The sequence below is a fragment of the Gaeumannomyces tritici genome, assembly GCF_000145635.1.
Source record: "Gaeumannomyces tritici R3-111a-1 unplaced genomic scaffold supercont2.3, whole genome shotgun sequence".
NCBI classification, from domain to species: Eukaryota; Fungi; Ascomycota; class Sordariomycetes; order Magnaporthales; family Magnaporthaceae; genus Gaeumannomyces; species Gaeumannomyces tritici.
The window spans coordinates 5,332,787-5,354,553 of NW_008804547.1; the positions used below are offsets into that span (position 1 = coordinate 5,332,787).

General features: G+C 58.3%; 9 protein-coding genes and 1 non-coding gene across 10 annotated transcripts; 8 read left to right on the forward strand and 2 right to left on the reverse strand.

Annotated features, from left to right (window-relative positions):
* Positions 1-835: 835 nt before the first annotated feature.
* Positions 836-947, forward strand: GGTG_20277. The gene has a single exon (XR_653009.1). It is a non-coding gene; the product is annotated as a 5S ribosomal RNA (ribosomal RNA).
* GGTG_06913 (serine/threonine protein kinase) lies at positions 935-5,219 on the forward strand. Its single transcript, XM_009224735.1, has 5 exons — positions 935-980; positions 1,067-1,960; positions 2,036-2,639; positions 2,704-2,800; positions 2,872-5,219. Exons 2-5 carry the CDS (start codon positions 1,345-1,347, stop codon positions 5,185-5,187), a joined length of 3,633 nt encoding a protein of 1,210 aa, XP_009222999.1. The 5' UTR covers positions 935-980; positions 1,067-1,344; the 3' UTR covers positions 5,188-5,219.
* Positions 5,158-7,285, reverse strand: GGTG_06914 (hypothetical protein). The gene is made up of 5 exons (XM_009224736.1): positions 6,675-7,285; positions 6,309-6,610; positions 5,913-6,206; positions 5,632-5,847; positions 5,158-5,519 (listed from the first exon to the last, which is right to left on the reverse strand). Exons 2-5 carry the CDS (start codon positions 6,594-6,596, stop codon positions 5,301-5,303), a joined length of 1,017 nt encoding a protein of 338 aa, XP_009223000.1. The 5' UTR covers positions 6,597-6,610; positions 6,675-7,285; the 3' UTR covers positions 5,158-5,300.
* Positions 7,286-8,927: 1,642 nt separating this feature from the next.
* On the forward strand, positions 8,928-12,238 carry GGTG_06915 (serine/threonine protein kinase). Its single transcript, XM_009224737.1, has 2 exons — positions 8,928-9,642; positions 9,721-12,238. Exons 1-2 carry the CDS (start codon positions 8,953-8,955, stop codon positions 12,100-12,102), a joined length of 3,072 nt encoding a protein of 1,023 aa, XP_009223001.1. The 5' UTR covers positions 8,928-8,952; the 3' UTR covers positions 12,103-12,238.
* A 717-nt stretch (positions 12,239-12,955) lies between these two features.
* Positions 12,956-14,422, forward strand: GGTG_06916 (hypothetical protein). The gene is made up of 2 exons (XM_009224738.1): positions 12,956-13,509; positions 13,576-14,422. The coding sequence occupies exons 1-2, from the start codon at positions 13,353-13,355 to the stop codon at positions 14,253-14,255; spliced, it is 837 nt and encodes a 278-aa protein (XP_009223002.1). The 5' UTR covers positions 12,956-13,352; the 3' UTR covers positions 14,256-14,422.
* Positions 14,161-15,940, reverse strand: GGTG_06917 (hypothetical protein). Its single transcript, XM_009224739.1, has 3 exons — positions 15,531-15,940; positions 15,239-15,439; positions 14,161-15,153 (listed from the first exon to the last, which is right to left on the reverse strand). The coding sequence occupies exons 1-3, from the start codon at positions 15,667-15,669 to the stop codon at positions 14,366-14,368; spliced, it is 1,128 nt and encodes a 375-aa protein (XP_009223003.1). The 5' UTR covers positions 15,670-15,940; the 3' UTR covers positions 14,161-14,365.
* Positions 15,903-16,755, forward strand: GGTG_06918 (hypothetical protein). The gene is made up of 2 exons (XM_009224740.1): positions 15,903-16,088; positions 16,197-16,755. Exons 1-2 carry the CDS (start codon positions 16,022-16,024, stop codon positions 16,580-16,582), a joined length of 453 nt encoding a protein of 150 aa, XP_009223004.1. The 5' UTR covers positions 15,903-16,021; the 3' UTR covers positions 16,583-16,755.
* A 1,526-nt stretch (positions 16,756-18,281) lies between these two features.
* Positions 18,282-18,999, forward strand: GGTG_06919 (hypothetical protein; the record flags this gene model as incomplete). Its single annotated transcript, XM_009224741.1, has 3 exons — positions 18,282-18,324; positions 18,432-18,531; positions 18,693-18,999. The coding sequence occupies 3 exons, from the start codon at positions 18,282-18,284 to the stop codon at positions 18,997-18,999; spliced, it is 450 nt and encodes a 149-aa protein (XP_009223005.1).
* A 403-nt stretch (positions 19,000-19,402) lies between these two features.
* On the forward strand, positions 19,403-19,831 carry GGTG_06920 (hypothetical protein; the record flags this gene model as incomplete). Its single annotated transcript, XM_009224742.1, has 1 exon — positions 19,403-19,831. The coding sequence occupies one exon, from the start codon at positions 19,403-19,405 to the stop codon at positions 19,829-19,831; it is 429 nt and encodes a 142-aa protein (XP_009223006.1).
* Positions 19,832-20,199: 368 nt separating this feature from the next.
* On the forward strand, positions 20,200-21,336 carry GGTG_06921 (hypothetical protein; the record flags this gene model as incomplete). Its single annotated transcript, XM_009224743.1, has 2 exons — positions 20,200-21,009; positions 21,286-21,336. 2 exons carry the CDS (start codon positions 20,200-20,202, stop codon positions 21,334-21,336), a joined length of 861 nt encoding a protein of 286 aa, XP_009223007.1.
* Positions 21,337-21,767: the final 431 nt, after the last annotated feature.

The window sequence follows — 21,767 nt, forward strand, 5'->3', positions numbered from 1 at the left end:
CGCGGCCGCCGGCGCCGACGTATTTGCCTGGTGGTTCACGAAGCGGTCCCGACAAAAGGAAAAAAGAGAAGAGGAAAGATCCATCGGGACGCCGGCCTCCGCGTCCATCGCCTTTGGCGTCCATCAAGGAGGGCGGGGTGGGAGGCGCGCGCACGCACTCGGAGCCGGCCGAGGACTCTTGCTGCCGCATGTCGCCACGGTCCGAAGGGGGAAGGGAAAGGGTGGGAAATGATAGGCGTGCGGCCTCGGGAAGAAAAGGAAAACGGAGGGGTCTTGGCTGGGCGTATCGGGAGGGGGGCTTATTAGCATGGACGAAGTGGTGGCGGGCTATTTCTACACCGGGTTTTGGTCTTGGCGTCATGTCTGCCACTGTCACATTTCCGTGTTTGATAGAGATGAGAGGTGAAAAAAAGGTAGAGAGACAAAAAAAGCAAGTGAAGCGGGTGTGTGGTAATGAAAGAAAAAGAAGGCAGATCTCGACCCCCTGGCGTCATCGGACCCGTGGCAGCAGCAGAAGACATGTTACACTGCCGGGGGGCAGGCAGGCTTTGCAAGGGGGGCGAGACGGTGTTTTCCGGCGAGGCGAACCTGGCCTCGGGGCGAACCACAGAGGATGCCGTGCCTTGTCTGGGCAGGCGTTTAACATACCGAGCACATTTGTGACGCCTGCTGCCAGTTGCGCTTCCGAGACGGGTTTAATTTTCCCGCCCCAGCGAGTTTGAGGATTTGTGAGAGAGAGAAGCGGTGCCTCTCGCACATAAAGCATGCTTGGATTTTGGCCATGTACCTGAGTATCAGTGGTATTAGAAACAAGCGACAGGCAGAAACAGATCATACGACCATACCCACTGAAATATACGGGATCCCGTCCGCTCTCCCCTAGTCAAACCAGTGAGGGCTGGCTTGATACCAGAGAGAGATTGGATCCCAAACAGCTGGCCAATGGTAGTTTTGGTTACAGGTTGATTGTTGTCATGGCAGTAAGGCTCAAGTCACCATGCCCACCAGCCACCCAAAAAAAACGAGTTGTCAGCCGCACGCTAACGCACCGAGATGGGCAATGAAGAGGCTGATTACAGTCCACCATAGGGCTGCCCGTTCGTGCCGCGCAGGGGTTTAGACAGCCGAGCGAACATGCTCACTGGCCGCTCAACGAACCAGTCGGCGGGCGGGTTGATGCGGGCGCAAAGTGCATGTTCGCACCTGACCCCACCACTTTGGAGACTACCCCGTCCCTCCCCGAGTTTCCTTTCAAGCGTGGACCATATACCTCAGGGGTTGGCCTCTACCGACAGTTGACTTTCCATCACTCCTTTTAGCGGACAACACAGGACATATTTCACCATGTCAATGTCCATGTCTGGCCTGAACAGGCGCCGCCAGGCGCCACCTCAGGCGTTCGAAAGCACACCAGCCACCCTGCCGGACGACCCCGAAGATATCCGAGCCAAGTCGAAGAAGGACGAGGCCGGGGAGGGAAAATATACGCTCCTTTCCTGCCTCGCGTGCGCGCAGCACTGCCGTGTCGACCTCACCGGCTTCTCGTGGGTCAACGCGCAGGGCACGCTGGGACGCGGCGGCCAAGGGGTGGTGGCGCAGACGCGCGCGAGCCTCGACACCGTCTTCGCCTTCAAGCGGCGCCGGCCGCCTGGCCAGGGCCGGTCGGCCAGGGACCATGCGTTCCGCGAGATATGCTCCGAGATCATGGCGCTGGGCCACGAGGACCTGCGCCGGCACGAGAACATCGTCCAGCTCATCGCCATCAGCTGGGAGATTGAAAACGTCACGGACTGGAAGTTCAAACGGGACGTCGTCATCTGGCCCGTCATGATACTGGAGAAGGCAGAGCTTGGCGACCTGGGGCATTTTCTGCGCGGCAAGGGCGTCGAGACGGAATTGGCGACGAGATTGCGCATTTGCGCTGGGATTGCGTCTGCACTCGCTGTTGTGCACAGGAACGGTAAGCTCTATTTGGGTTCCCCCTTTCACACTTGGCCCCTGAGGCGAAGACGAGACTGACAGTTTCACGTCCAAGGTATCATTCACGGCGACATCAAGCCGGGCAATGCGCTCGTCTTCGCCGGGGGCGTTGTGAAGCTGTCCGACTTTGGCTTCTCGGCTCTGGCGTCTGACAAGCTGTTCGATCTCGGCGGCACATACCCCTGGCGCGCTCCAGAGCTCACCTTCCTCGACGGCGCCACTCACGAAGAGGCGAAGTTGACGGACCTCTACTCCTTCGGCATGCTGTGCTTATGGGTTATATTTAGAAACAAACTTGCCAAGATGGGGGAGGAGGCAATACCACCGTCTCCTGTGCGCAGATCATCAAGCTCGCTGCTCGGCGGGCTTAGCAGTGCCCTGAGTCGGTTCTCAACCGGACGGTCCAGCACTGTCGCTCCCGCGTCGCCTGATCTAGAGCATCTAAAGTTGTCCAACACCCCCGATAAGCTGACCAACAAAATGCCTGAGCTAGCGCGGGATCTCGTGGAGGGACTGCTCATGGAGGGGCTACCCAAGGACAAGGTTCGGGATTTGAGGGAGTTGTTTGCAAGGCTATTGTCATTCACGCCCAGCTCCCGCACTTCCCAAGACACAGCAACGGATTTTGGGCAGATCTCCCAGAGTCTACTCGACATCAGGTAGGAATCAGCAGCCTGGTACTGTGGCTCCTAGAAGTCCTGTTAACGAGTCTGGAATCTCAAGTTCCAACGACGAGACTAAGCCCATCAAGAGCATCGATGCACCCCAAAAAGGCAACCCACCCACCCCTGGAGCATTTCCCAGGGCGAAGGAGTTTCAGGCAAGATCGCAGGCATCATCTTGGCGGGGCCCTACAGCCAACGATAAAATGCTAACGGCTTGCTCGACCAGGTGTCCAACTCGCTAGAGAGCCTCTGCCACGCCGACTTCCGCGTACGGAAGCATATATTCGACTGCCTTCTTCTACAGTACAAAGAAGCCAAAGACGATGATGGTACCAAGGCTATGGCCGCGGTCCAGCTTGCGTTCTGCAAGGAGGTGGGCTTTGGCGCCGTGAAGCACAGCGCGACCGCCAATGCCTACGGGAAAGTGGGACGGATCGAGGCCATACAGCTCCAGAACATGATAGATGCGACGCGTACTAGGCAGGAGCCGTTCAATGCCAGACTCCGAGCTCTGTGTGCTAGCGGCATCATCCAGCCCATACACTACGGGACCGACTTCCGCTCCGTGGCGGACCCCGATGTGCTGGAGGAGATGCAGAAATCTCGCGAAGCAGAGATCGAGTGGATGGAAACGACACTGGGGAAGACACACCCAGCCATCTTGAATCTCAAATGGTCCCTCACCACCCTGCTGATGGAGAGCGAGAGCCAACTGGGCCCCATCAAGTACCTTCATAAGATGATGCAGGAGTTGAACGCGGACCCGAAACGTGGCCCCATGCACCGCGACTCCCTCATCACACGCGTTTACTTCTGCGTCTCGCTCGACCGCCTCATGGACCCCAGCACCGCCGAGACCGTCCTAGCATACAGCAAGAAGACGCACGACATCTTGGTCGACCACGAGCTGCGCGACCACGTCGTATTCCTGCAGCTGTCCATGCAGATCTCGAGACTCTTGGATATCATGGGCCGCTCGCAAGAGTCGGTGCGCTTCTTCGAGGCCGCCGAGGCCGGCACGTACAAGAAGTTCGGGGCCGAGCACGCGAACACGGTCATGCTGCTGGACAATAAGACGGACCGCCTGATGCGCGAGGGCAAGCCGGCCGACGCGCTGGCCAACCTGGAGGACATCTCGAAGCGCCTGGACGGCCTCGTCGACGGCGAGGATACGGTCAAGCCCTACCTGCGCCGTAAGAACGCCGCCATCTTCGCCAAGGCCGGCCACTTCAAAGAGGCCCTCGCGCTGGTCGAGGACGACATGGCCGCCATGCGCGCCCACAGCGTGCCCGAGGGCCACCCGGCCTACCTCCAGGGCTCCATGATGAAAGCCAGCATGCTGCTCAGTTTAGGCCGCTTCGAGGAGGCGGCTGATAGTGTACGCAGCGTCGTCCGGCTCCTGCAAGATTTTCCGTGGCCCCCGCCGCCCCCGCCTCCTCGTCCGCCCGGCGACAGCGGCGGGCGCGGCGGAGGCGTTCCGAACAGCGCGGCGGGCAGTCCGGCCGAGGAGCTGGCAGAGCTGCTGGGAAGGAGCGAGATCGTTACGCCCGGGGAGGGCGCCAGCGACCTCGAGGGGCTCGATCCAGAGGGCCCGAGTTTTAACCCGGACATCTTCCCGGGGCCTCCAGAGTATCTGGTCGCCAAAGCCGTGCTGGCGATGGCGCTCTACGCCTGGGCGCACCAGCTGACCGCGGCAGAAATCGTCATTGACGAGCCTGTTGTCGCTCTCGGTGACGCTGCCTACGAGGAGGCGGCGCTGCTCAGCCGCAGGGCCGACACCATCTTGAATGAGCTCATCCAGGCCATCGGCAAGAAGCTGGAGGGTGACGCCGGCATTGTGACGGCAAGGGCTACTGCCACCCAGAGCGATGCCGACCCTACCGAGGCCATTTGCAGGACCTCCTCGGCCGTCCTAGGCGCCATGGACATGGGCTTTGCCCCGCTGGTCGAGATGGTGGCGGCACTGGGCATGCGCAACGCCCGTGGGGGCCTGCACTACGATAAGGCCCTCGCTGCGGCAAGGCGGATGAAGCTAGGGCGTATCGGGAACATACTCGCGGAGCACCGGCTGCTCTGCGCTGACGGCGAGCCGGCTGCCGACGCCCCGGCGATGTTCGGCGATGCTGCGGAACTGATGGACTGGGTGGCGGGTCGGTGGACGGGCACGTATCTCTACGAGGACGGAGGGCTTAGGAAGGACCCGACGGGCCGCAAGACACTCACCCTGACGGCCTCTCCCGCGGCGATATCCGCGCGGGCTGGCAGCGGCGAGGGTGGTGATGACGCCGACGACGGGGGTTGGGACGCCGACGTCGAGGGGACGTCGAGGGACGACATGGGTAACTGGGTTATCAAGGGGCGAGCCTGGGTCGGTGGGAAGATTGCCTTGCGCATCTTCCACGAGGGGGGCAATAAAGAGGAGGGATGGGAATACACTGGGCATGCCAACCCTGTGCGGCGTGCGTATGGTGGATACTGGGGCATGAGGAAGGCAACGAGGGAGGCGTCGGGGGGCACATTTCTGTTTTGCAAGTTCAAGTGAAATTTAATTCAGATCAGCTTCGATAGCTTCAGGGAGATGCTCAGTTGTGCTAGGCGGGCGTCGTCGACATCAGCGCCCTCGTCGGCCCAGGTCGTCGGACTTTGTAGGTACACCTAAAAACCAACGGCAGCGGCATCCTGGGCGGCCGCGGCCTCCTGCATCTTGCGAATCTTCTCGCGCTGCCTCGCCGTCCACACCGCTTGCAGCAAGACAACCACGAGAAAGGTGACCAGTATCATGGGAATCAACACAACCACAAACTTCCAGAACTCTGGCGAAACAACAATGATGCCCTCGGAGTTCGCGTCTACGAGACTTGTGCTGAAAATGCCCTGGAGTTTCGTATCAGTCGTCAGTCAACATCAAATCCAAGCTGTGGAATCCGGACGGGGTTCGCCACCAAAGAGCCAACCGACACCTGGGCCCAGTGTCGGGGGGTCATACCGCTAGCAGAGATGCGGGCAAGTACAAGGTCGCCACCACCGTCAGAGCGCGAAGGTTCACCGCCGTCCTCTGTTCCAGCTTGTGCTCCATCTCCCCATGGAGCGCCATGCTGGTCATCCTGGAAAGTAAGGCAACGTTTGCCTTGAGGGACGACTCGTTGGCCACAGCGCTCCGGAGGTTGTCATTGCCGTAGCGGCGGTTCAGAATGTCGAGTAACTGGGTTGAGTGTCAGCCCAGTGGCTAGTGTGTTGGGGGGTGGGGAAGGAGGAGGTTGGTCGAACCATAGACATGGTGTCGGATGCACGTCGCTGGAGATCGTTTATGCAGCGGCGGTAGTGCTTTGCCTTTGCGCTAAAATCTGCTAGTTCCACGGCGATGGCCTCTTCCAACGCATCACCTCTCTTCCTACCTAGCAAATCTTGCACCCTTGCCTTGAGGTCGATGGTAGCGTCCAGCATTGCCGCCGCCCTAAGCAGTCTTTGCTTCAAGCGCTGGAGATTTTGCCGATCCTGAAAACGAAGGTCGTAGTCGTGTTGCTGAACGTGGTCGGCCTCGGAGAGTAAGGATATGGCCTCCTTTATATGGTACCTAGTTAGCGCGGACATTGTTCCTGACCAACCGTCGAGTGGCACCGGCTCCAAACGGAACAAGAGCGGAATGGCAGAGAAGAGTAATACAAATCTTTCCAACTTTGTCGTCTGAGCCGCGATGTAGTCCGGCCAGTTGCGCAGGGTGAAGTAAGTGAACATGACGTGAAGGCGTGCAGCTCTACCCTTTCCCGACAGGGCGAGACGAGACACCCCTTCAAGCTCAGCCTGTAGTGGCTCTTCTAGATGAGGAGATGGTTTTATAAGAATCCAAGACGATTGGTTACCAGAAGCATTGTACTGATGATAGACAGCCGTCTGCCTGGGGGACCAAGGGTCTCCTTCGGCCCTCCCATTATTCTCAAAGTAATGAAGCATGTAGCAAGTCTCAGCTGCCCGTGACAATTGTCAGTGCCATTGCCCTGTATTCACCATGTTGACCAGCTGCTTACTTACCAACCCCTGTATCTGCATGTCGACGTCTTGAATGAAAGCCGTGCCAGGTGTTGTTGTCGTCTCTGGTTCTGATGCCAAAATTCAGGACTGTTTCCAAGAAAAATGGAAATACCCGAAGAGCATTCGCTAGCCTGTCGAAGGACTCGCTGGCTACCCTGAGGCGGTCCCAGGAGTGAGACTGGCGAATGACACTGCTTCTGCTATTAGAACACAACTCGGGAGGGTTTCAGTTCGGCCGTGGTATCCACGGGGTGTAACCCTACTAGAGCACATCTCCTCCCGGCACGGGAAGCACGGTGGGATCTGCCCCAGGCGCTGCTCCGGTGATCGCTGGGATTTGCCAGTCTCGCAGCCTACGGGGCTCGTCACCTGCAACCCAAACCTCGGCGTCGTCATGCTCCTGAGAGAAGAGGGATTGCTGGCGTTCTGATAGCTTTCTACGAATGCTGTTTACGTCACAGCTGCCGAGGGAGACGAGACTTGCGCCTGCCTCCATGTTGTGGTGCCGCGGGACGGATCACTGGGTGGTCAGGCTGTGTGGCTGAGGGCGTGGTGCGTAGGTAAGCCTCCGAGACCAACAAAAAACCAAGTAAAATCAAAGCGCGGGGTACTTGTCCGTCTTCAATGGCAGCACCTGATGACGGCTCCGGGGGTCGAGGGGTCCACTTGGCTTACAGGCTGGGAGGTGTCGGGGAGAGGGCACGCGCTAATGCACGGCCAGCCAATAAAACCATTCTGTCCTGGCGAATCCTATGGCGTTGCAATTCTCGTATTATGTTCAATGGCGCCTAGTTCCAATATCTCGCTGCAGGCTGCGGCGACGATAGGCCGACGCCTGCAGCTTTGTAGACGGGACCAATGGACCCCCGGCACGCCTACAGTACGACGACTAGGCGACGCGGGGGCGACGCGGGCGCTTAACGGGCAGGTGGGTGAACAAGGACCATGAGCAACGTGCATTGTATCTATCACTGAATTGGTTGGAACATCACTTGAATAGGTTAGCGTCTCGCTAGGCATTTTCCTTCGTCTGCTCCCCCGGTCTCGGCTGTGTCTATTTATTTTCGCTGGTAAGGCTGCCAATAAGAACTGGAGGTGCTCGCCAAAAACTGCTGCCTCTCTGTCACATCGCGGGGGCCCAGGAGATAATGGCCTGATAGCTGAAACCCTTTGTCGTTGGCCTCCTTCTCCCCCGTCTTCGCTGTACATATAGCTGGATTTCCCAGGCCCAATCAGCTGGCTGAGGCATTTTGTTCGCCCCATTCCAGGGCCATTACGCCGCGGAGAGTCTATACTAGCTCCCTCGTTCGCTCGCTCGCTCGACTGTGGCCCCTCAGCTTCTTCTGCCGTACCTAGTGTCATCGGTCGTCGCGTTCGCCAGCATGGAGACAAACGCTACCGTGGAATTGGTTCCACAGGAACTGCCATCGCAGTACCTTGATATTCTGAAGCTGAGAACGAAGCTCAGAGAACTGTTTCCGGGGGTCAGGTGCAAGATTGAGGTGAGTCTTGTCGCCTACGCCCAGTCAGGGTACTACATCCGGCACCAATTAACCACCCTGGGTCGGTCAACAGCCCAAGCTGGAGCATAATTTCACCCTCATCTTCGTTCCGCGAGTGCTCACAGAGGTGAGGCCACTACCCGACATCCTTTCATGAGGTGTGGTGCTAAGTCTGCGGGTTGAAGGAAGAGAAAGTCAGCGTCATGACGAACACTGAATGACGAGACGGGCACATTTGGAAGACAACTCCAAAGCGACTATGTGGTATGGAATGCAGCAATGGTACGGCTGGGGAAGGGGTAAGGCTGAGGTGCCCTCTTCTAGGTATCAGCAGTATGATGCTATGTAACTCGCAGCCGCGCCAGGAGACAACTTCGGGGCGTAACTCGCCTAGGAAAGGAGAAAGGAACGCCCATTAGACGCATGGGATGGGACCCGTGCAAATTTACAGCCTGCTTTTTCGTTCTTCTTGGCCTCGGCATACCAATATCGCGGCATTTTCGCAGTGGGTGAGCGGCACGGATCCCGTGCATCTAGTGGGCGTCAAGTGGAAAGCTGGGAATGGCAGCAGCCGTGTTGCTTTCGTTGGCCCAAGTGCCAGGATTCGTGGCTCCACTCGACCTAGGCTGGTCTATGTATATCCCTGGCGAGCTAATGTCCCGTACTCCCAGCGCAGGGGCCGTCTCTGTCAAGTATACGCAACGCGCCCTTATGACCTGGGCTTCTTGACAAAACAAAGTCACGGTTCTCACGGCTATTCCTAAATACAATTCGCAATGCCTTCCGAGAAGATAGAATCTCTACGACGCGAGATCCATAACCGACGCCTGACGAACACCGCCGGAGAAGAGTTCGTACCGGACAAATGGCTATCCGACCTCCTGACCGAAGAGAGAATTCTCGACGCTCTAGAGGCACTTGACGACAGCATCATCGACAAGGACGAGTGTCCACAAGTCGCCCGAGATATCTGGAAATTCGGGCTCAAAACATTCGCCATCTTTCTCACCATGGGGAAGCCCGACCTCGTCTACCGTTTCTTCCAAACCGACCAATTTGACAAGGATACGTGTGGCCTTCTGGACAGGCGCCTCCCCATGGAGGAAGCGAAGCTAGAGCACGCGCTGGGCTTGACGCACATCCGAGAGGACATCAATAATTTGGTGGAAGACGCTAAGCAGAAGGGCGTGGTGCTCGACAGCAACCCCAATTTCAAGCGGTTGAAGGAACAGGAGGCGGAGTGCATTGATCTATGCCAAAGATTCATGTCGATCCAGGACGTGTTCTTGAGTCCAACATTCCCCCAGGGGCCGCTTCACCGCTTATTGCTAGACTCGACGAGACTACCCTTCGTTTCGAATTCGGAGCATCGCGAGACGGCAGACGCGGGAGCAGCACAGCAGCCACAAGGGGCATTTGGCAAAGTGAGCATGGAGGCGCTTCCTCAGCGGTGTTACGGGGATAAGGTATGTGGGAATTCCCCCGCGGCTGAGTAACCAAGGTGAATCGCAGAAGATACTTTGGCTAACTGCTAGCCGTCAAAGCGAGGGATGGTCGTTGTTCGAAAGGAATTGAAATCACAGGGTAAAGAAGCCTACAGAGGCGAGCTCCGCTGCTTGCGACTCTTGGCTGCTGCTCGCCACCCCAGCCTCCTCGAGCTGTACGGTTCGTATACGTACCACACGAAGCACAATTTCCTATTCCATGAAGCGGTCCAGGGCGATCTCCACGACCTGTTAGAAGCAGAACGGCGGCTTCCCGAGTTCCAGCATGACGACGCCTTCTACCTTGCCTTCTGCGGCTTGGCATCGGCGTTGGAACAGGTCCACTGCTATGCCAACGACGATCTGAAGTTGAAGATGATCGGCTGCCACCACGACCTCAAGCCTCGGAACGTGCTCGTGGACGGGGGGCGCTTCATCCTCGCCGACTTCGGGCTCGCGACCATGACGGACGAGCGTGTGGACCCCACAACCTTGGCTCAAGACCGCGACCTGTACTTCGCCGCGCCCGAGAACATCGACTACGTCAACAGCATCAGACGGCCGGTAGGACCGCCGGGCGACATCTGGTCGCTGGGCTGCATCCTCGCCGAGGTCCACACCTTCATGCGGGGTGGGCGCGATGCCGTGCGAGACTTCAGACTTAGTCGAGCATTCGATCAGGACTTCGGCGACATGATCATGACCATCAAAGCTTTTCATGACGGCCTCGGAAACCTAAATCCGGCGACCGTCCGCCACCTAGACGAAATGAAAGCGACTATTCGAGCCGAGGCCGAAGCGAGGGCTGCCCATAGACGGCAGCATATACCCGAACTCGGCCTCATCCGGCTCGTGCGGGAGATGCTCACCATTAACGACTTGGCTCGTCCCGACATCAAAAAGATCCTCCAGCGTCTTCGCTGTGTCACGTTGCAGAAAAAATCAGAACCCGTTTGCGACGAGCTATTGGTCTCGCCACACTCCAAGAACGTCGAGTTCATCATCGAGCGACAGGTCTTCCGCGAGTGGCTCGGCCGCCTGGAAGAGGTAGGACAGAGGGGCCAGCTGTACCTGCCCTCCGATGCGGCCTTCAATCAGGCCTGCAACACCATAGACGCCCTGCTCGACGAGCTCCGCCGCCTCTCCCAGGACGACCTCGAGTCCCCGCTCTTCTCGCAGCTCCGCCGGCTCAACGAGCAGCTACTGTCGTGCCTCGACGTGGCCGGCCGTCTCTCCATCCGGCGAGATGTCGAGCGCAACGCCATCCCCATCGCTCGCGAGCTGGCCCGCGAGTCGGGACTGCCCGCCACCTCCGTGTCCGAGACCGCGCTGCTCGCTTCGGGCCCCAACGCCAGCATACTCCGGCTCCTCGCTGTGGCCCAGGTGAACGCACGGATGCGTCAGGAGGGCGACCAGGCCGTCCCCAGGTTAAAGAGCACCGACGTTACGCTCCTCGATCCGCCCAAGGTCGCCGATGCAGCGACGACATTCCGGCTAGGCACGTTGAAACAAGACGGAGGCGCCGTCGAGATTCCTGTCGTCGTCGAAGAAATGACCATCGAGGCCAAGCACGCGGAGCCCAAGGATAGCGACCGCCTCTTCAAGCGGCTGAAGAATGTCCTCGTCCTCGGCGCCACTGATACCCTCCCGGACTTCCGTGCCCTGAGCTGTAGCGGCATCTACTTTGACATGGACAAGGAGCTGATTGGCATAACCTACAAGTATCCTACCAACGTCAGCAGCAGCGACAGCTCGACACGCGTCGCCAGTCTCGCTCAGCTGCTGAGTGAGCAGCCCCATACGGTCGACTATGAGCGCAATCTCGTGGTCGGCCTCGACGACCGCGTGCGGCTGGCGCGCGATCTTGCCCTCGCCGTTTCCAATTTCCACCACATCGGCTGGATGCACAAGAACCTCTCGTCGCATACGGTGCTTTTTTTCCTCGACGCCACTCCTTCCTCCGGGGCCCCAACCTCGCCGCGCCCGCCGCCACGCCGCCTGGCCCTCTCGGCGCCCGCCCTTATCGGCTTCTCGCACAGCCGCCAGAGTGACGAGACGCTGATGTCCAGCAAGCGCTACCACACCTCGACCGAGTTGCGCGCGTACCACCATCCCAAGTATGCGGGCGAGGGCGGCGGGGGGGACCGCGACCCCTACCGTGCCGAGTTCGACTACTACAGCCTCGGTCTGGTGCTGCTGGAGCTGGGGCACTGGTGGCCACTGCGCAAAATCGTGCAGGACCGACGCGACCGCGCCGCCATGAGGAAGTACTTGCTCCAGCGGTCGGTGCCATTCCTGGCGGGGGCCATGGGCGAGGCTTATGCGAGCGCCACGGAAGCCTGTCTTTCCGGCGACCTGGAGAAGGGGTCGGTGGAGGGGCGCTTTAGTAGGTTGGTGATTGCGCCCTTGGAGGAGCTATTGGGCAATGGGGTGGGGATGTGAAATTTACAAGCCTTTGTTACATTAGAAAAAGAAAAGAAAAAACGGCAAACCAAAAGTAGCCACGAAATGATGGAACCTTTACAAGTTCAACGAACACAACGGTCAAACACATACGATCATACCCACTGGAATATACGGGATCCCGTCCGCTCTCCCCTCGTTAAACCAGTGAGGGTTGGATTAGTGCTCGCGGAGCCGATGGGATCCCGGGACCTTGACCGCTGGCCAATAGCCGCCCGCCCTGGCCGCCCCACCCTCCATGGGCTCTACATGCTCCACAGCCTCGCGACCATTTCTCCAACGTTTGTCTTCCTTTTCGAAAACGACAGAAAACGGGATTCTGTTTCTAGGATCCAACAGGACCGCCCACCACCCACCTCGCTGCCCTTAGCGCCGCCGCCCGCCATGGAAAGCTTTCACGCAAGCAAGAGGGCCATTGGGTCGCTCTTTTCGACTAGTGGGAAAAGGAATAGGAACACAAGGAAGGAGTGCCGCCTGCTTTTCCCTCCGCTCCCCCCTACTTGACGCAACCGTCATACAAAGAAACATACAAAGAAAGCATTTCACTTTCCAGGATCTCGGTCTAGTTCAGCCGCGGGTGGTAATATACCATAGCGTGTTTGTTCCAGCTGCATATTTGTAGTTACATCGACGCGCCGGGGCTTTAGCTCCGGGAGACTGTGGGCAGTCCAAGTCGACTGATATTCGCATATCAGTCGATTGTAGGTAGCTAGCTACATACCAGCCCCCTCGATTGCAGTTTGGCGTGGTCTGGTGATTTGGTGCTGCGTATGTGGTTGCACAAACGGGCACTTTCCAGCACTTGTTAATGACAGCAGGCGGTCGTGCTACATGCTACACGGCACCTCCCCCCGGGGACCATCGGTGCCCAGTCTGCGACAAAAAGTAAACATAGCCGCCTCCCTGGGTATCTACTGCACTTCGTACCCAAACCGAGCTCGGTATAAATGCGCTTAATGCCTCAAAAACTTCAAGCCACTGGGCATTGACGAGCGGCTCGACTGGATTACATTACCTTGGTAGGTACCTACCTGACCTGTGGGTAATTGAGGGCCTGGCCGCAGCCACCAATCGCTTAATACCTACTGCCCGCTCTTGTGACCCGCCTGATTCCTGTCCTCCTGTCCACCTACCTCTAGGCGTCGGACTCAATCTCCATTCATCAGTGACGGGGCAGTCGCGAATCGCCTACGAATCACCTATCCGAACCCAATAACTCGGAGCCCAGCATGACGTCCAAATCAGACGTTACCTACGAGCAGCGCGGTGAACTCCACAAGAGTCCCGTCGCGAAGCGCCTCTTCAGCATCGCCACGTCCAAGAAATCGAACTTGGTGATATCGGCAGACCTCACGGACAGCAAGAGCCTCCTCAAATGCGCAGATGGTATCTTCTCCGGATTCCTCCGCTCTGCTCCTTCGTGTCGGAGCTGACAAATCCATCGCCTCGCAGACCTCGGCCCTCTCATCGCAGTCTTCAAGACCCACGTTGACCTCGTCCACGACTTCAACGAGGACACAATCCGTGGGCTCAAGACTCTGGCCGAGAAACACAACTTCCTCATCTTCGAGGATCGCAAGCTTGTGGACATCGGAAGCACGGTCCAGAAGCAATACCACGGAGGCGTCCTGAGGATCTCCGAATGGGCGGACCTCGTGAACCTTAGCATCCTGGGCGGGGACGGGATCGTCGAGGCGCTGTCGCAGACCATCAGCGCCCCCGACTTCCCCTACCCCGAGCAGCGCGCGTTCCTGATCCTCGCCGAGATGACCTCCAAGGGCAGCCTGGCGACGGGCGCTTACACGAAGCGCTGCGTCGACCTAGCCAGGGAGCACCCGGACTCGATGCTCGGCTTCGTCGCGACGCGGTCGCTGTCCGGGGACGGCGGCGGCTGCCGGGCGGACGAGGACTTTGTGGTATTCACGACGGGCGTCAACATGGAGAGCAAGGGCGACAAGCTGGGCCAGCAGTACCAGACCCCGGCCGGCGCCGTCGCCAACGGGGCCGACTTCATCATCGCGGGCCGGGGAATCTACGCGTCCGAAGACGCCGTGTCTGCCGCCGAGGCGTACCGAAAGGCTGGCTGGGAAGCGTACGAGAATCGGACCAAAACTGGAGCCTCCTCCACCTAGGAGAGGTGGTGCTTGTCTATTTGCGTTTTTAAGACTCTATGGATTAACCTGGGCTGCTTTCTAAAGAAGGGGCATTTTCTCGTTAACACTTTACGTAGAAAAGTTCATGATTAGGTAGTCTTGCAATCCTCGCTTGCGTTGCGAACCCTGGCCTCAAACTCGACCAGGCGTGAGTGAAAGACCGCGCCGTTCCATCGCTCGGGAGAGTCGGCAGTCGCTGGCGCCAGTTTTGGAAGGCCAAATTGCTCAAGGGCAAAGCTGGCCGAGACGGAACCGCGAACTGCCGCCTGCCTCGAGTCCCCGGTCTCGAGGAGGCCGAGGGCAAACCCGCCCAGGAAGGCGTTGCCGGCGCCAGTCGGGTCGACGACGGCCACGGCAGAGCAGCCGGCGTCGTGGTACGGGGGCAGCCACTCGGCCGAGGCTCCCGCGGCGCCCTGGCTCATGGTGACGCACCCGTGCTCGCCGCAGCGCACGACGACCATGCCCGCCGCCCCGCCCCGCGTAGCGGCCAGGAAGCGCCCCGCGTCCTCGACAGTGGCCTCGTGCGAGAACGTGCTGCTGCTGCTGCTGCCCATGGCGGCGTCACCGTGCTCGCGCACGAGATAGCCCAGCTCGAGGTGGTTGGGGGAAAACACGTCGACGAGGCGGCAGGCGCGGAGGTGGGCGTCGAGGTTGCTCCTCTTGCAGCCGAGAGGGGCGGGCTCCCAGACGACCAGGGGCCGCTCGCGGATGCCGCGCTCCCGGCGCAGGGAGAGGAGCGAGTCCACGTGGCGCTCCAGGTCTTGCGGCAGGGCGAGGAAGTGGAAGGATCTGGCCTCGATGAGCGGGTGCTGCGCAGAAGCGGCGAGGCCCGACGGCAGGGGCTGCAGCACCGGCGTGAGATAGCGAAAGCTCTTGCCTATATGGTAGGTTAGGCATCTGTCGTTGCACGACGCTAGGGCTTACGAGCCGTGGCAAAAGTGCAGGTTTGGGCGAAAACCTACGCCCGAACACATTGTCCTCGTACTCAAGGAGGCCTCTCGTGGTTGGGCTATCCGGCAGCCGTTGCAAATCCAGCATAATTTCCCAGGACTGAACTTGATCCTCAATGCTATCCGAGAAGTCCTTTCCGACGAGTGAAAGGTAGCCGACGGCCCCAGGGCCAGCGGGCGAGTAGCTGGCGCCAAGACGCGCGCCGAGTGTGGCTGCCCGAGAGAAGATCGTCAGTGTGCGTTGTCGTCGGCGGACTGATCCCCTAGAGGTATCACGCCCGGCGCTTTTGCGTGTGCCACGAACCATATAGACCTGAGCCGCCCGGGACATCGGTCAAGGTCCTCTCTGGGAAACGTATCTCGTCCAAAACTACCATTCCCAGTGACACGAAGTCGGGCGGCCGCGGTTTGTCCGGCGCGTCTTTGGACCAAAGCTGAGCCATCGTGGAGAAACGGCTAGGGGCAAATTGGAGGGGTTGTTGTTCCGAGGGGGAAGATCAGTGAGGCGGAAAAGGCGAGGGAGTCGGGCGCATATGGCAGCCCTCCCGGGTTGCCTTTTTATAACGCCAGGCGCGATTAGTCACTTCGGGTGATTGAGTGGTGCCTGCCCTACCCCCATTCCACGCCCAGTTGGCACAGAAATGCTAGTCACAATTCCGCCCACGGACTAGAGCACCATCACCAAATTCAGACGCTGTTCTGTTGCGGTGCAACTTGGTGGTGGTATCAGCCAAAGTTAGAGCTGAGCTGTGCAAATGGCCGAGACCCACTGTTCGTCCCCTTGCTCAAAGGCCTATGGACGACCTGCCGGCGCGCATCCTGGCCAGCGCAGCAAAAGGCGCCAGGGTCTTCCTCCTGGATGGTGAGAAATCCCACAGTCCATGTCGAGCACCCGCTTAGCCGCCCGCAGCAATCAACTAACCAACTGCCTGCCGCCATGTTCCAATGGCCCATCGCTGCAACACAACAGGCTTTCCACGCAACCTCGATCAGTCCGACTACTTCGAGGCGGTCGTCTGCCCGATCAAAACCGTCATCCTTCTCGAGTGTTCTGATGAAGTGATGCTCGCCAGGCAGCTCCCGCGGGCAAGATTCGACGACGTCCCCGAAAACATACAGCGCAGGATCCGGACCTTCCGCACCACGACGTCGCTCGTGGTCGACTCCTTTCGCGAGCGAGGCAAGGTTCAAGTTGTCGATGCTGAAGAAACGCCCGGTCAAGTCGCCGCGGCCGTGTCCGACCTGTTTTCCGAGCTCGCAGAAACTGGAAGCAAGAAACTCGAGCCAATGACCGGCAGCCAGGCAGAGTGCCAAGCAGAAGGCGCCGGGACGATCATCAGCATTTCCAGCCAGTAAAGACGGGCAAAACCAGGACAAACGCTTGGGCCATTACCACAGAAGGAAGCTCTTGGCACTCGCGCCTTTTGGCATTTAAACGGCACCAACTGAAAGAGAAAAAAAACCCCCGCAGTTCTAGTCATCCCTTACTGCACAGTGCCATGTGGTGACCGTAGGTCAACTTCTCATTGTCGTGCTCGTCCGCCTTGTTCGAGTTTCTCTCCTTAAGGATGACGGTATGTGGAAGGAACCACTCGGGGAACGCGCGTCGTATCCCGGAGCTTAGTAGCCCGGGAATCCAGGACAGGATCCGACCGAGAGCTGTGTGACGTGCTGTGCACAGGGAGGGGTTCTCCAAGGGAGGTCTCAGAGGTTCAGGTCACTCAGCAGTCTCGAGAAATGTGCGGGCCAGTGGTATATTCGTAAAGGGTGCCTGCCTGTACTCCACAGGAGAAAACAAGAAAAAACGGTTGCTTGCCCTCCGAACTCTTTTACAGGGAGTCTTGCGGGCCCTGGATATACATGATGCCGTAGTGGCCTCCGGCCACCACGCCGCGGGCCTTGGACGCTTAGACACGGCCAAGGGGTCGCCTGTGCTCATGTCGTCAGACTGGTCGTCCGTTCGTTTTTGAGCCGACGGACTGAGCGCCGACCCGCGCTCGTGCCGCCAGCTTGTGCTCGAGCCGCCAGGCGGGCGTCAGCTCGCCGGGCTGGGCACGGGCTGAGATGCCCAATATCTTTGGGGTGTTACAAGCTGTGCCAGACCGCAATCGGCTGTTCTTGGCAGCAGCAATACACGGAACAGTCGGCATCCTCCAGGCCGTTTTTGGAGATGCCGATCTGCAGCACAATGCAAGGCTTCGGGACGGGCGCAGGGCTTGGCGATATTTGAGGGTGCCCGGTGGACAATGCAGCGTTTCTAGTCGGCGTCGGCTGCTTGGGCTGGGATGAGTGGCCTTCTTGTGCTACGACTTTTGATAAAAAGTGTTTCACTTTCCCGAGTGCCCAAAGTGCGCTTTCCAGAGAGTGGCGGCATCCAGGGGGTGTTGTTATCATCTTTCGGGTATCCAACTTTCGGCAGGTAGGGAGACGGCGCCTCCCGGTGCTTCTCGTTGGTTTGCCTCGGGGCTCGCCTTGGCCCAGATGCACATATTAGCTCAGGACGCGCTGTGCTGCAGTCGGGCTCACCCTCCAAAGCCGGGGCGCAAGCATTCGTCACGATCTAGTGGACGAAGCATGGCCCCGTATGGGACGAACCATGATGCCTTGGCCAATTATATTGCTAACTTGCCACCAGAACCGGTTGACGTCCAGACGGTAGAGATCAGTCTCTCCTCCGAACCCGGGTCTCAGGCGGAAGTGTACCATGAATCCTTCGATTCAACTACCCGACTAGCTAATCATCTCGACCTGGCAGTAAGAGCTCGGAGCTTTCTCTACGACGTCCATCTCATATCATTAGATAGGTAACCTGCTAACCATCACGAACATACTGCTCCACAGACCCGTCCCAATCTGGTTTGCCGTGTCATGTGAGTGCCAACAAGATCCGAGTCACAATTATTGCTTCGTAATATTCACGCTTTTGTCCATAATTAGCAACGTTTCGCGACTTTCTGGGCCGCTACTCCAGCTACTTGGCCAAAAATACGAGATGGACTATGAGCTCTGGACCTCCCGATTCCAGTCAAGCGACTGCGAGTGGTTTGCAGCGCCAATGTCGAACTACGGTAACGCCAACAAACACTCCCTCGTCTTTAGTAGGCGGCTAGTGGATCCAAATGGACTAAGCTAACGACAGAGTGAGCAGGAGTCCGTCGATTTTCCCATTTCAACTTGTCCTACATCGACTTCTGACGTGCAACAGAGCAGACGCCGGAGAGGTTTAAAGAAAACAAGAGGCTGGGGCATACAATTCGGCTAGTTCGCCTGCTCGATCTTTCGGGCCCTGGTAAGAAACGTCGCCGGTGACCTTTCAGAGAGAGAGAGCACCATTGGCCTAAACTAACCGACAAATCGAACACGCAGAAGCGCGGCCCAGGATCCACGTCGTTCGACGAATATCGTGCCATTTACGCGAAAATAACGGCCTTTGGACTGTCATATTTCTCACTGACCCCCACACTAGCCTTGATGACGCCCGTTACGAAACGAACATCCCCGGGCAGGTCCAAGAGCCTCCCCACAAGTGGCTGCTCAGCTATGTTGGCCGTGACACATCTCAGGAATTTATCAGTGACTTGGCAGGCGACGGGTTCGGCTTCGTCCTCAAGATCCCGAGGGAGATGAAGACGACTTGGAAGCTTTTTTGGACGAGATGGAGGCCTTTCTCGAGAAGATGGCAAGTACACGCGGACCCAGTTGCTGATCAACTCTTCTCAAATATTCGCGAGTTTACCTACAGGCGCACCGAAGTGGAGGCGGCGATGAACTGATAGGAAATCCATAAACAGATTGAGAGCCAATTAGACGATGAGCTGATCGAGTCGGCCAATTGGCTTTATAGAAAGTTTCTGTTGAACATAGATTACCTATAGCGACATCTCTTCTATCACTCTCGGTACATCAACTACCTTATCAGCCAACCTTCTAACAACAAAAACTTTATATATCCCACGCCCGTCTTTGAAAAGGAGCTGCAGCAAGAGGGCAATGCTCTTGCGGTGGTTGATCAGAGGCTGAAGGGTTTGAAGGCGAGAACTACGGCCATCATCGAGACCGTGAGTAGCCTTCTCGCGCTTGCTTGCAGTCAATAGGTATAAGCCCGAACTAAAGATTTAAAAAAAACACTAGGCGTTAAGCCTGGTTGCGATCAAACAGGCTCGGTATGCGGCGAGGATGACAGAGCTGCAAATCCAGGAGTCCCAAGCAACGTTTACTCAGGGAGAAAGTATTCGCCGGCTCACGATTGTCAACATGATATACCTGCCGGCCACGTTCATTGCCGTCAGTATACGAATCCACAGCCCTCCCGTTGAGTTTATTGAAGCTAACCTCGGCGAGCAGACCGTGTTTGGCATGCAGGTCGCAGAAAACAGCGACAGCAGCCCATGGCACATCTGGAGCTTTGTCATAGTCTCTCTTGCCTTCACTATCCTCACTCTGGGCCCCGCTGCCTACAGGTTTGAGAAAAGACGCTCGGGGAGGGCTGCCGGGAACGAGACTGAGGCATCTTGGCTCTCTAAAGCCTGCCGGGCCATCTTCCCCTACAGGGCCGTGAGAGTCGGCGTTGTCAAGTCACTTCAGCAACCACCTTCAGAGGTGTGACAAACGGCCAAGGTTCTGCGGCGAAGACGTAGCAATGCGCCATGTATCCGTGGCACTTGGAAATCGCCACCCCCGGGTGTGTAGTTTAGTGGTGTGAAAATAGGAGAGGGCAGTCATTGGCTTCAACTACCTGGCTCCTCGTGACCGCACGATGAGGCCAAGGACTTTCTAAATGTACCGACTGCCTGCAGATTGCCGAGAAGGGCTCTCCCCCGCGGTGCTATTACGGCACAATCATCTATATATAGGTAGTCTAGAGGTGGCTCCTAGACCTGGGAGTGACGGCTACCAATGGTCATGCTAATTACCCAGCTCGCCCCCTCGTTGTCCGCGTATGTCGCTTCCAAGAAAGGGCCCAGCCGCCGGAAATGTCATCCACAAGCCTCACCTGGACTTTGTGCTTCTACTCGGAGCCTGCTAATATGAGCGGGCCGGAGTATATTGCCGAGACGCAGACCCTGCCGGGAACCCGCAACTACGAGCACAACCGCGTCAAGGTCCCGATCTGGGACATCAGAGGAGAGGAGCACAAGTTCAATCTCGACGAGCACTCCTTCCTGGCCTTGCCGCAGGCCTTCTCCCCGGGCGCAGAGTTCGAGGGCGACGAGGGGATGGCCCGAAGCTACCTCCCGTGGGTGCGGGACCTCGTCCTCAAGACGGTGGCGGGCTCCACCGGCGTCTTCATTTTCGACCACACCGTCCGCAGGGCCTCGGCGGCCAAGAGCCCCAGGCGGCAGGTGCGCAAGATGCACGTCGACCAGTCACCCGGGGGCGCGCTGGGCCGGGCGCGCAGGCACCTCCCGGCGTCGGAGCGCGCGGCCGTCGAGTCCGGTTGCGTCCGGTTCCGCATCGTCAACGTCTGGCGGCCGCTGGGGCCCGGCGAGGTCGCCGACCACCCCCTCGTGTTCGCCGACTGCCGGACGGTCGCGCAGGAGGACCTGGTGCCCGTGCGGCAGGTCTACCCGGACTACGTCGGCGAGACGTACGCCGTCCGCCACGGGCCCGGCCAGCGCTACCACTACTGGAGCCGCATGGGCCCCCGCGACGTTCTCCTACTGCAGTGCTTTGACAGCTCCAGGAGCGGGGGCGGCGATCGTGGTGCCGGAGGGCAGTGCGCGAATGGGTCTTTCGAGCTCCACGAGCCTCTGGAGGAACCTTGTTTGCGCGAGAGCATCGAGGTGCGATGTCTTGTGCTTGTCGAGCCCTCTCTAGTTTGATGCAGCGGCCACTTCTGCCCGGGTTTCACTGTGCTTCTTCATATTCTTCCTCAAGGAAATATATCGTAGCAAGAACCATGAAGTTACATATGCGCCTCGAGAAAAGAAAACAGTAGAAGCAAAAGAAAAAGAGAGTAATTAATACCACCCTATCCAAACACTAGCCAACACACACGTAGGTGCTTTAGAGCATAATGTGTATTATAGTTTACACTGGTGATCATCTCCTCACCGTAGCCTTCCTTTGCTCCCACTCGGGCCACTCGCTCCAGACTGCGTCCTTTCTGATCAAAAAACAACAACAACAAAGGCTTGAACAAACCCACAGGTATTAATGGAGAGCAGAAGCAGGCATATCAGGAGAAAGTATACCGTGAAGGGGGTACCGACCAAGGAGGATACATGTCAGTATCAGGTATCGTCCGGCCAGCCCGTCCCCACCGTCCCCGTCCCCGGCGTCTGGTACAGGACGGTGCACAGCCTGCCCTGCCCCAGCGCGGCCCACAGGATGAAAAAGTGCAACCCAAAAAGGAGGCCGCTGACCCGCCAGTCCCAACGCCACCGCGAAACATGCTACCTTAGAGTATCCGGGTTGTGCTATTGGGGAGCGGAAGTGCCAGGAGCACATTTCTCGTCTCGTTCAGGGATGATGCATATGGGTTGAACACAAGTGGGCGTGCAGGGTGGGGCGCAGTAGACGGCCGTTGGACGGTAGGGGA